The sequence below is a fragment of the Seriola dumerili genome, unplaced genomic scaffold (genome assembly GCF_002260705.1).
Source record: "Seriola dumerili isolate Sdu_G_001 unplaced genomic scaffold, Sdu_1.0 BDQW01000003.1, whole genome shotgun sequence".
Lineage (NCBI taxonomy): Eukaryota > Metazoa > Chordata > Actinopteri > Carangiformes > Carangidae > Seriola > Seriola dumerili.
The window spans coordinates 1793805-1805321 of record NW_019174258.1 but is presented as its reverse complement, the minus strand read 5'-3'; the positions used below and the strand labels follow the sequence as shown (position 1 = coordinate 1805321).

The window sequence follows — 11517 nt, the reverse complement described above, 5'->3', positions numbered from 1 at the left end:
TGTGAGTAAATTATCGCTAAAAAAGCTGGTCAACACACACACTGGAGTGAAAATATTGTGAAAAAAAACAAGACAAAGCAGTGGAGTATAAAAACTGTTTAATATTGGTGTGAGCCACAACAGCCTCACATTTCATGTTTTTCATTTGTCTTCACATCTCAATGTAAAACCGATAATCCTCGCTGACATGTAAAGAGGAATATTCATCAAGCAAAAACAGTACAGTGTCAACCAGGCACAGAACACACAACATTTATCGTACACGCTGATATACAACCAGCCTGCTCATCATTTATTAGGGTTTTTTGAAAAATCTGGATGACAAAATGTCCCAGTGTCATGCTGGTTGGGGTCTGAACCATTTAATGGAAAATGTGATTCAAGCAAATCCGAGATCCAGTTTTCAAACCTGTTTACTCAACACAGGAGCAACTGGCCTAATTATTCAGAGACTATTAACATTTAGTTAACAGTGTACTACAAGCCCTTCAAGGAGTGGTTCTCAAATACAGGAAATGAGAATGCTATGTGAATAGTTATCTAGCTTAGTTTGGTTGGCTCATAATTAGGAAAACATTCAAAAATTACCCACAATTTACTGAAAGAATAGTTCCCTGAATGGGAGCAATTTGTTGTCACATTAATAAATGCTGGAGGAAGGTTATAATGTACTCAGAGGGAGAGGGCCACACGAACACATTAATGGAAAAGCCAATTAAGCTTCACTTCATTTTGAGCAATTACTCATCTGTTTTATACACACTCAATACAGTAAAGCGGTGTGAGTGAAATATGACTCTTTCTATCAATGAATAGTCCAGAGGATGTTTTAAGAGGCAGTAAAGAACACAGACTGTGAGGTAGTGCAGCAGCGCGTGAAATGTCGTTTTTAAATACTTCATTCTTCCAGTGCTAGCTTTAACTATCAGCCTTAAGTTACTGATGTCTACATCAATGCTGACTCTTATTACTATGACAGAACAACCTAAATAAAGTACATGTGATCTGAAAATATTTGTAACGTATCATATGTGCACAGATTTACAAACTGACTTCTAACAACTGCCTTTACTGATACATTAATGAGAACCAGGTTGAGGAAGGCTGAAGTCTGCAGGAAGAGTATGAGGGAATGAAAATGTATTGATGTATGTCAGCTGAGACAAAGTCCCAGAAATGTAAGAATGTCTTCATTGTACTGCGGTGTGAAGAAAGTTTAAAAACAGTTAAAAGTACAGTCATTTGAAATCTGAAAGAAAACAAGAAACCTGGTTCCCCACTCAGTGAAAACACATATTACATATTCAGCCACCAACATAACAAAGTGGTGGCTGAAACTGCATCCTCATTCTATTGGGGAATCTGTACCACAGGCTTAAGAATAAGCACCTAGTGAAACTGAAAGTGAGTAAGGTTGTATAAGGAGAACCAGCCTCAGAATAAAATGTATCTCTATATGATGCCATCATATGATGATACCAGCACAGCATGTTGTCCAAATAACACATGTAACTAATGCACCTTTCACATAAGGTCAGGTGATTCCTCTTCTTTTTTTTTTTCAATAGCTTTCCTGACCATGACTGCCAGTTGTTCTGCAGTGTGTTGGTCAGAGTTATTGCACTGTAGGACACTATGGGACTGCATCAGAGTGTGAGAGGAAGAGCGCAGAAGACACTAAAAGGCACTGTCCCAAGGTCTTTAGCTTACTGGATTTTAAATGTACTGATATTAATGATGACTTTTTGGAATTCCTGCTAAATATAAAAACTACAATAAAAACTACAATAAAAATACCACAATAAAAATTTTGCAAATGGCATAATCATGGTCGAAAAAGACCCGTGCAACACATCACCATTGCTCCTCTTGCAGCTGTCAGTGAGATGAACCAGACAGTGCTGCACTTCAATCCAAATCCAAATCCAGTGGAATATTTGTTATGAGGCAGCACGTGGACCTACAGGTAAAGGGCTGATTTGTTTTGCCGATCCTGCAAGTGTTTTTCATCACGCTTGTTCTTGTTCCAGTTCTTTAGCCCTTCAGGAAGAGAGGTGTCTTCTTCAAATTCCCCCAACCCCTCAACAAACTCTTCATATGATGACTTCTCTTGAAATGGACGGGGTCCTAGCAGCTTTACCATGTCAGCCTTGTCTAGAATCTCCTTTTCTAGAAGACATTTTGCCACCTGCAACACAAAATCAGCATTTTAATCAATAAACAGTATTAATTTAGGCTAACTCCACCGTCAAACAGCATGCGTTATTACTGAAGACTTCAAAAACAGATTTTCATTCACACTCAAAACACAAAACAGGCTGTGTAGCAGCAGTATCAGTAAAAGTTAAAACTAATAGCATTAGTAATAGCAGTATTTATATTTATTTTATTTAAAATAATGATTATAATAACCACAACTAATTGTTTAACTTAAGGTAGCTGATGTTGCCCATCTTACTCACAATTCTTCGAAAAAGTTTTTTAAAAAAAAGCTACCAGCTGCTGCATCATACTGTTCAGTGAGCTGCTTTGGTAAGATTGCACTCCTCCTCTCTACCTCTCTCCAACAGTTCTCACAGTGAAAATAGTTTTCACCTTCTCCACCATTTCCTTCTTCTCATTGACAAGCTGAAGAGTTCGCTGGAAAGCAGCATCTATGAGCAGACGGACCTCCTGGTCTATGAGCTGGGCTGTAGGTTCACTGAAGGGTTTTTCAGTAACTATGTTGCCCCGCTGAGGGAAGTCAAAGGAAACCTGACCCACTGCCTCATTCATTCCAAACTCTACGACCTAAAAATGAAGAGAAATTAGCACTGTTAAGAGACAAGTGAACTTTTATAGTCTGTAAATACTGCAAATGTCAATTACAGCAAATGGTGCTGCTTCACTTCAAACCAACCACTTGTTATGTGCCTTATTTTCTGGGTAAAATAAGATTTTGACCTACTTCTTTGACCTACTTAAGATGTTAAGTGACTTTTAACTGAGCACCTGCACAGAGAGTTGGAAGCATACCCTAAGTCTGCAAGTTGCTACTTGTTATTGAAGTTCTATTGAAATAATAATGAATTGTTCGCTGACATTGCTGCTATAGTTTTAAGAAAATCTGACCTAAAACTCAAACATTCACAGTGAAATCACTAGTTATCTTAGACTGTAGTCCTCTACATCATTATTATTATTATCCTTACTACATTATTAATCAACTTCTCTTTGAATCCAGAATCAAATACAGTACCTCTCAGCCTTCTGCCTGTATTTACAGCGAGCATAGCCATGAGCATGCTTGCTGTTAAATGTGGTGATTACCTGTGCATAGGCAGACTGTGTGACTTTCCTGAGGTCATCTTGTGCTCCAGTGGTTACTCTATGAAGGAAAACCTGCTCAGCCACTCGACCGCCCAGCATCATGCACATTCTGTCAAACAGCTGCTCCCGGGTGAACAGGTACTGTTCCTTAGGCAGATACTGGGCATAACCCAAACCTTTCCCTCTGGGAACAATGGACACCTGGAGGGAGTACATTATAATCAATCTAATAATCAGTGTAATCGTTTTGGTGAGATCCTACTTTCACTTGAAATGATAAAACCAAAGAAGGTTATGAAGTTACGCAGCAGTGCAGGAGACAACAGGAATAGGAAATGGTTTGAGTACCTTAAGTAGGGGGTCTGCATGTTCTAGGAACCAGCCAGCCACAGCATGTCCGGCCTCATGATATGCCACAGTAGTCTTCTCTGGAAGCTGCAGTACCTGAGTCTTCTTCTCCAGACCTGAGAGAAAGGAGAATGTCTTAATATACAGGCAGTAAGTTATCAGGGTTGATGTGTTCTTCAGACATACAGTAGATGTCTTTGGGTTGGTGCAAAGACTTTATCTTTGAGTAATGCATGAAATCACACTGTAAGTACAGTAGAAATGTTAAATCAAATCCTTATAGGGTAGCCTGAATGAGATACTGTATATTAGCACAATGTGAGTTAGACAGTCCGTATCTGAAATCGAAGCTGCAAGTTCAGATTTATGGAGCAATATTAAATATTAATCAATATAAACTAAGAGTATAAAGTTTAACTTCATATTATAGAAATGTATCGCAAAACTCACTGCTTCAAGACCAATGATGTCACTTCTAACTAACTTGATTATGGTGTATAACCCACACCCAAAAGGCATTATATGATTACCGTGCATGAATGTGGTTGTTTACTTACCTCCAATAACTCTTTCAATTGCCTGTTCAAAGTGATTAGTGTTGATATGCTGGTTGAGGTGACGTGCAGCAATTAGAGCAGCCTCATTACACACATTAGCAATATCAGCCCCTGTGACGCACAAGAAGACATCACAATCAAGTTAGACTGTGATGTGACAGAAAAAAAAAAAAAAATCAAAAACGGATAGAGAAGACAAACTGTATGACTATTTTAGATTTAAATAAAAACTGAGCTGTGTGTGCGTGTGCAACATAATCATAAATCTCTGGTTCTTACCAGTAAAACCTGGGGATAGTGCAGCTAGCTTTCTAGCCAAAGCCTCTACTTCTATACTGGAGTGCAACTTCAGAGGTCTTAAATGCACCTTAAAGATGGATGCCCTTCCTTTAATGTCTGGTGGGCCTGTAGAAAAAAGAAAACAAAAAACATTTGATGTTTACAAGTCTTTCCTTAAACTGACAGATCGGAATGACACAAAGGTAGGAGAGTGTGTGTGAAGGAGCATTTGAAGAACCAATTAAATCGAGTCTTGCAATGGTTGAACCTGTGGCCTGATGAGAAGAGCTTAACACAATGTATTATTCATGCAGGCTAAATCCACACATTTTTTTAATGAGTGACATTATGATGTAACAAGTTATGTAACTAATTACTGATCAAATATTAATTAGTCATGTGACCGTTTTTAAGCAACTTTATCAACACTGTTTACATGTTACCACAGAAAGACTGAGGGAAAAGTGAAACTAAACAACACAGAGAGGAACGGTGTGTCCCATCCCTCATGCTGGCCTCCAGTTATCTAATCCTTCTTTTATAGAAAGCCAGCACTCTCATTTTGACCCAGTTTTCTTTGTCAGAGAGAAAACTGCCCTGCCCACCATTGTCCAGCACTGCTGGCGCAAAGCAAATTAGATCTTAGCAGGCAGAAAAAGATCAACCATTTCAAACAAAAAGATAAAAGCTCACAGCATGCAACACAAGTGAACAGGTGCAAAAAACAGAACATAAGCAAATCTAATAGGCTTGAAGCTCATTTTTGGAAGCCATCCAGTACGAGTATGAATGTTAGTAAATATAATCCATCTGAAGCAGGCAAAAAAAATAGAATTACTGCCTCTGCCAACAAGCCAAGTTGCAGGAAATATGGTCACAATCTCCAGTTCCTGAGTTACAGCAGTGAATATTGGCCACAAGTGTTTTTGCAAAGCATTATCATGTCACAGTGAAGTTGACCTTTGACTATTTGGATATAAAATGTCATCACTTCATCATTAACATTAGACATTTATGTGAAATTGTGTCATAATTAGTGTATAGAGTCATGAATTATGGCCAAAAACGTGTTTTGAGAGGTCACATGGACCTTGGCCTTTGAGCTTTGACCATCAAATTCTAATCAGTTCATCCTTTAGTTCAAGTGAATGTTTGTGCCAAATTTGAAGAAATTCCCTCAAGGCATTAGTGAGATATGGCCTTCACGAGAATAGGACGGACAACTCGAAAACACTATGCCCTCGGCCCTGGCTGTCGCCAGTGCTGAGCTGTAAATCTGGGTCTGCATGCACATTAGTGCCACTGAATTGCACTTGTTGCATAGTGCCTGGTGGGGAAGAATAAGGGAAATAAGAATAAAACTCCAGGTCCAAAGAGGACAGACATGTCATGGCAGCTAAGTTATTATGGATCATTTCATTGGCAAATTGCAAATCAAAACCTGCAGACATTGTAACTCTTCATATTTGTAGTACGATAAGACATAATATGTGTCTAATGCAGGGTCAACATGGCAAGTGGCAATTAGTTAGAGCCATTTATCAGAACAAAGAAAGAGAACAAGAAATTAGTAGAAATACTCAGCTCAAGATGCCGACAACAGATAAATGCTATACTTTACCTATGTATATATGTCGATCAAAGCGTCCAGGCCTCATCAGAGCTGGATCCAGGATATCAGCTCGATTGGTGCCAGCCAAAACGACCACGTTGGTACTACTGTTGAATCCTGTAAAGAAAAGAGGCCTTATGAAATTTTACACCAGGAATGGCAGAAAGGTCCAAATATGGAAAGAAGTAAAACTACTGCCTACCATCCATTTCCACAAGCAACTGGTTAAGGGTGTTTTCTTGCTCGCTCTGGCTGCCAAAGTTCCCTCTGCCTCTCTTCCTGCCCACCGCATCGATCTCGTCAATGAAAAGGATGCAAGGGGCATTTTTTCGAGCCATGGCAAACATATCCCTTATCTAGTATCGTAGAGGGTAAAGAGAAATTAGAAAAATATAGTTAATATTCAAACAAAGACAGGACAGAAAAGGTAGAATGGTCTCTATGTATATATCTTTAACACTGTAAAGATATATCGGGTTTACAGATAATTTAGCCAAAAAGGAGCATAAACTGCATGTGACCCATCATTCAGTTTCCTGACTCCTTGACTAAGTCCTGCATTCAGCCCAGTACTGACCCTTGCTGGGCCCACACCAACAAACATTTCCTGGAACTCTGAGCCGCTGACGGTGATGAAGGGGACATTGGCCTCCCCTGCAGTGGCCTTAGCCAGCAAGGTCTTCCCAGTTCCAGGTGGCCCTGATAACACTGCACCCTGAGAACAAAGATGTTACAGTATGTGAAATTCAATTTTTATATACTTTAGCACAGAATGACAATAAAATATCTGTGGGGCTTGATAGTGACCTTTGGGATCTTGGCTCCAAGGTCCTGGTACTGACGTGGATTCTTCAGGAAGTTGACAAACTCCAAAATCTCCAGTTTTGCCTCTTCACAGCCTGCAACATCCTTGAAACGCACACTGATGTTGTCTTTGATTATCTTAGCTTTGGATTCACTCATGCTAAAGGGATTTGCTCGCCCCCTACCTCCACGTCCAATTGCCATTGGTCCCTGCCGCATGGCAAAAAGCAAAAAGCCCACCAGAAGTAAGGTTGGGAGGACACTAAAAAGAAGTGTCCTGTGGAGAAAGAAATAGATCTTCAATTATACCAGGAGCCACAGGAGCAAATCCAGTATGCATAGGAGTTGTTTTAATATGAAAATTCTAGTTTCTCACCCGTCGCTTTCAGTGCTATAGATTACAGGTACTGGGGAGTCGAGACCCATTTCCTGCTGGGCTATCTCCAGGTTATGCTCAAATGAGTCAACGCTGCCAATGTTGAACCACAAATAGCTCTGAAACATACAGACAACAGAAAACATCTAGTAATATACAGTATACAGAGAATATGCCTATATACTTACTTTAAGTGTCTTCCAAACTGTCATGGAGCAACCCTTGTGCTTTTTTTGTCTAAAGCAAAGTCTTGTATTTTTTATTTGAACAACAGACGCAAATGGGAATGTGTGAGAAGAAACATGCAGTGTTTCAACATGTATGCTCTTGATACTTTTATGTTTTCTAGCATTTGTTACTACCTTTCTTAGCATTGTTCCTGGTTGATAAATGCAGTCCAGTTACAGGCCAGAGGTCTGGTCCTAAATTACATCTATTAGTATTTGTTTCATTACAGTCAGATTTCATTATGATCAGTGCCGAGCAATACCTGGTAATTTCATAAACTGGTAGGTCTTCTCTCTTTGGTGCATCTGCAACATGCACATTCATAAAGTGCACTGAAGTTATATATAAAAGTGTGTAGATCTGTATATTTTGGTGTAAGATGTAAGAAAAGTGAAACTAAATGGATTTACTCTGGATTAGAGCATGGGATCTTACTGGGATGTTACATGTAATAGATGTTGTTACACATAATGTAAAATGGAAGCACAAAGTGAAACATTATAATCCTCAGTCTCATGGTTTGTTCTGCTGGTATGAATCATGCACACTAGCTTTCATCTTAATATGAGAAATCTGCCCCGCTAAATGTTTTTTCCAAACAACCCCAAACAACATTATTTACAGGATTACTGAAATCTCATTATATACCAGGCACTCAGGTCTCTGTCACAGTTAACCTAATTTTATTAAGTCATTACGACACTGTTGCAACTAACCACTTCTGATGTGTTCACTCCGTGGGCAGGAATGACTTTGACATACTGTTTGTTGACAACCTCCAGATGATCCACCTGTGTACACAGCACAAGAACAAATTTGTCCACATGGTTGCAAACACAGACATAGAGCGATAATAGACATCCATGTTCAGAAGATATCAAAACACTCTCTTCCCTTACCAAGCCTCTGCCCAAGTAGTGATGCACAAAATCCTTCCAGGAGATCTGGACCCCCGTCTCCCGGAAGTAGAAGTACAGAAAAGCTGAGGCCATGCCTGCTGCACCGATGGCAAGATTCCGTACTAATTTTTCATCCAAGGGAAAATCATCCTGTAAGATAAAGAAATGTCGGAAGAGAGAGAGAGTTGATGGACTGAGTAGTTAATTCTGTAAGCTGTGTCAACATGCATGAACAACAAGCCGCTCTTCTCACGCTGTGGCAGCGGTGTGCTCTCAAAACTATGAGCAGCCTTTTTACGGTAGAATGTGACTATTATGGTACTACACGATTTAAGGACAACAATAAATCATCTTACACTTATTTCTGTTTTTATTTCTAATTAAAATATGAAGAATGCAACTTGCACCAATGAGTAATATAAGTAGAATCAGGCTTAGATTTTACATTTAAAGATCTCAGATGCCAACATTTTAGTGAATATATTCCACTTCATCACTGTTTGTGTGTAGTGCCTTTTAAGAAGTCGCATGAACAATGTGAAGACAAGACAAGTTATTAGCACCTGAAATTGCGTCCACCAGTGTGATTCTTCCTTTTTTCCTCCTCTCTGTCTTTTGTCCTCATCGTCGTTTGTGTCCTGCTTGTCCCCTCCCAGAGACTCTTGCTCTTTAGCATTTTCATCTAAAAAGTGACAGACAGCAAATCATACACTGCAGCAGTACTGAGAACAGAGGACGTACACATGGTTCTTTCAGTAATGACACACTACTCACCTTCAGCTGATTTGCTGACGCCAGTGCTTTCTTCACTCTTTGGGAAAAACTTTTCGAATCCTAAACCAATTCAACAACAAACACAAAACAAAACAATGAAGTGCAAATGCCTCACATCAACCCAAAAAGGTTTAGTTCATCGTGTACACTCACTGAACTACATTATGCAGAGAAGCAGCATTAGGAGGTACATTACCTCTTGGCGGTTTGTTTGAGCTAAGTAACCGAGCAAGTGAGAAACTGTGTTGATAAAATCCTCCACATCTCCTTTGGATTAATGACATCTTCTGAAATAAAAACACAATGAATATGTTAGCGGTGAATGCAGGGCCATAAAAAGACCTGGGGAAAAGACATGTAAGACATGCATGAAATCCACATGTTACATGTAATAGATGCTGTTACACCTAATGTAAAATGGTAACATGAAATGAAATGAAAACATGATAATTCAGTCTCATGGTTTCGATCATGCACACTAGCTTTCATCTTAATATGAGAAATCTGCCCAGCTACATGTTTCTTCCAAGTAACCCCAAACAACATTATTCACAGGATTACTGAAATCTCATTATAACCCAGGCACTCTGGACTCTGTCACAGTTTAACTAATTTTATTAAGTCATTACAACACTGGTGCAGATAACCCACTTATACTTGACACTGAACGGCTGCTATACAGCTCACATGGTAGTTCCTTATGTATCTGTCACACGTGCAGATTAAACATGAAAGAAATTATTTTTAAAAGTTACAAACATTTGTGGAAGTGGCTAAAATATGTTTCTCTTCCAAACAAGTACAAAATATTTGATTGTTATTTATCATTAGAGCAACGGATATTCCCTCATTTGGTGTTTTGATGAGAGCACTGTCTTAACACATCACTCCAAAATCTCCCATAGGTGTTCAGTTGGGTTGAGATCTGGTGAATGTTTCATCATAGGATAAAGATGATCACTCAGAACAACTTTGTTTTTATTACTGCCCCAACATTGAACCCGCTTTCAAAGTCACTTAGATCTTTTCCTCTTGCCATCTTGATACAAAATTGGAATCAACTGGACCTACTCAGTAGTTCTTAGATTTACAAGAGTGTTCATTGCTTAATTAAAGAGTGTTAATTGATTGCATTGGTTATGTTTCTCCACTTATTTATTCAAGTTTTTGCTTTAATTTGTCACCTTTTTATATATATCTGAGTAAAGATATGTTTATGTTGAGCAGTAAACTTTATTCTCAAAGATGTCAGGAACCAGCTATTTATCTGGTAGTGATCGGGCAAAGTGTGAACTTTGAGTTTCTCTGGTTTGATTGTTGTACTTGAATAAAAAACAGAAAGTTCACTGAAGCAGATCAGCAGTGTGAAAGATACCTCATCTCAGCCATTGAACCTAGTCTACATCTTATTTTGAAGATATACAGTCACTGAGAAATCCAACCTCCAATTCAAAAAGTTCACTACTTTTAGCTGCCAACTCACGCACATGAGCGAGTTTTACATCTACTCTAACTATGATATCAACATTTGCTTGATCTATTTTTAAAGCTAAGTGCAACTGAATGAATGAATGAATGAATGAATGAATACCAGTGAACAAGCATGGGATAAAAGCACCCCCTCCCCAACAAATGAACCGAGACACGCCCCCTTCAAAATTATGAAACTGAGGAAATGGACTTCTAAACTCAACATTGTCAAACGGACGCATCGCGAGAGTACAAACAACTGAGGAACGTCACATAAACAGTGCTACAGTTTGTTTGTTTACAGTTGTTTTTTGGGGAGGGGGGGCCTGCTGCCTGCACTGAGGAACACTGTGTTCTTTCCTACGACAGACCTCCAGCTCCGTCATACAACTTCGCAATATACTGTTGCCCAACGCATATAAATGTAGCAATTGTAAAAGAAAAGTTTGCATTCAGTTATTTTTTACAAACAGTAGCAAGTTGACGTAATAAGAAAACCAATGACAACGTCACCGTACCGACGGGAGTGCGCTGCTGCTGCTGCGAAAAGTAGCGGAAATTGTGGATAACTTTCGGCTCCACGTCCGAACCGTCCGCACGCGGTTCCGAAATGGCCCGACACTCACAGAGAGAAGGCCCATCTTTTCAGCTACTGTCTCTCGGCTTCACTCACTGGACTGTGTGCCGAGCCATCAACAAGTACCGTGCACCCAATGTGTGCACCCAAAAACCAACCATCTCTCTCATCTCGCGAGACCACGGTTACAAAAGTGCAGAATGAGGTTTCACTTGAGATCAAGGGTGTTCTGTCTGTTTAAAATTTAAAATGCTAAATATTTACTGAAAAATAAAGAAACTGCT

General features: G+C 39.3%; 1 protein-coding gene across 1 annotated transcript; it reads right to left on the bottom strand.

The window, feature by feature from the left end:
- Nucleotides 1–88: 88 nt before the first annotated feature.
- LOC111218505 (AFG3-like protein 1) lies at nucleotides 89–11366 on the bottom strand. Its single transcript, XM_022740843.1, has 17 exons — nucleotides 11175–11366; nucleotides 9383–9473; nucleotides 9187–9246; nucleotides 8976–9094; nucleotides 8413–8562; nucleotides 8230–8304; nucleotides 7286–7404; nucleotides 6913–7186; nucleotides 6683–6820; nucleotides 6308–6461; nucleotides 6115–6222; nucleotides 4494–4619; nucleotides 4215–4325; nucleotides 3658–3773; nucleotides 3310–3510; nucleotides 2596–2790; nucleotides 89–2188 (listed from the first exon to the last, which is right to left on the bottom strand). Exons 1-17 carry the CDS (start codon nucleotides 11295–11297, stop codon nucleotides 1961–1963), a joined length of 2388 nt encoding a protein of 795 aa, XP_022596564.1. The 5' UTR covers nucleotides 11298–11366; the 3' UTR covers nucleotides 89–1960.
- Nucleotides 11367–11517: the final 151 nt, after the last annotated feature.

What these genes read in the sequence shown, in the direction of transcription:
- LOC111218505 (XM_022740843.1), bottom strand. Translation starts at nt 11,297, where the DNA reads ATGGGCCTTCTCTCTGTGAGTGTCGGGCCATTTCGGAACCGCGTGCGG. An exon ending in GAGTGAACACATCAGAAGTG is followed by an intron (nt 7,405 to 8,229) that starts GTTAGTTGCAAC and finishes TGTATGTTTCAG; the next exon opens with AGCTATTTGTGGTTCAACAT. An exon ending in ACTATCCCCAGGTTTTACTG is followed by an intron (nt 4,326 to 4,493) that starts GTAAGAACCAGA and finishes TGTGCGTCACAG; the next exon opens with GGGCTGATATTGCTAATGTG.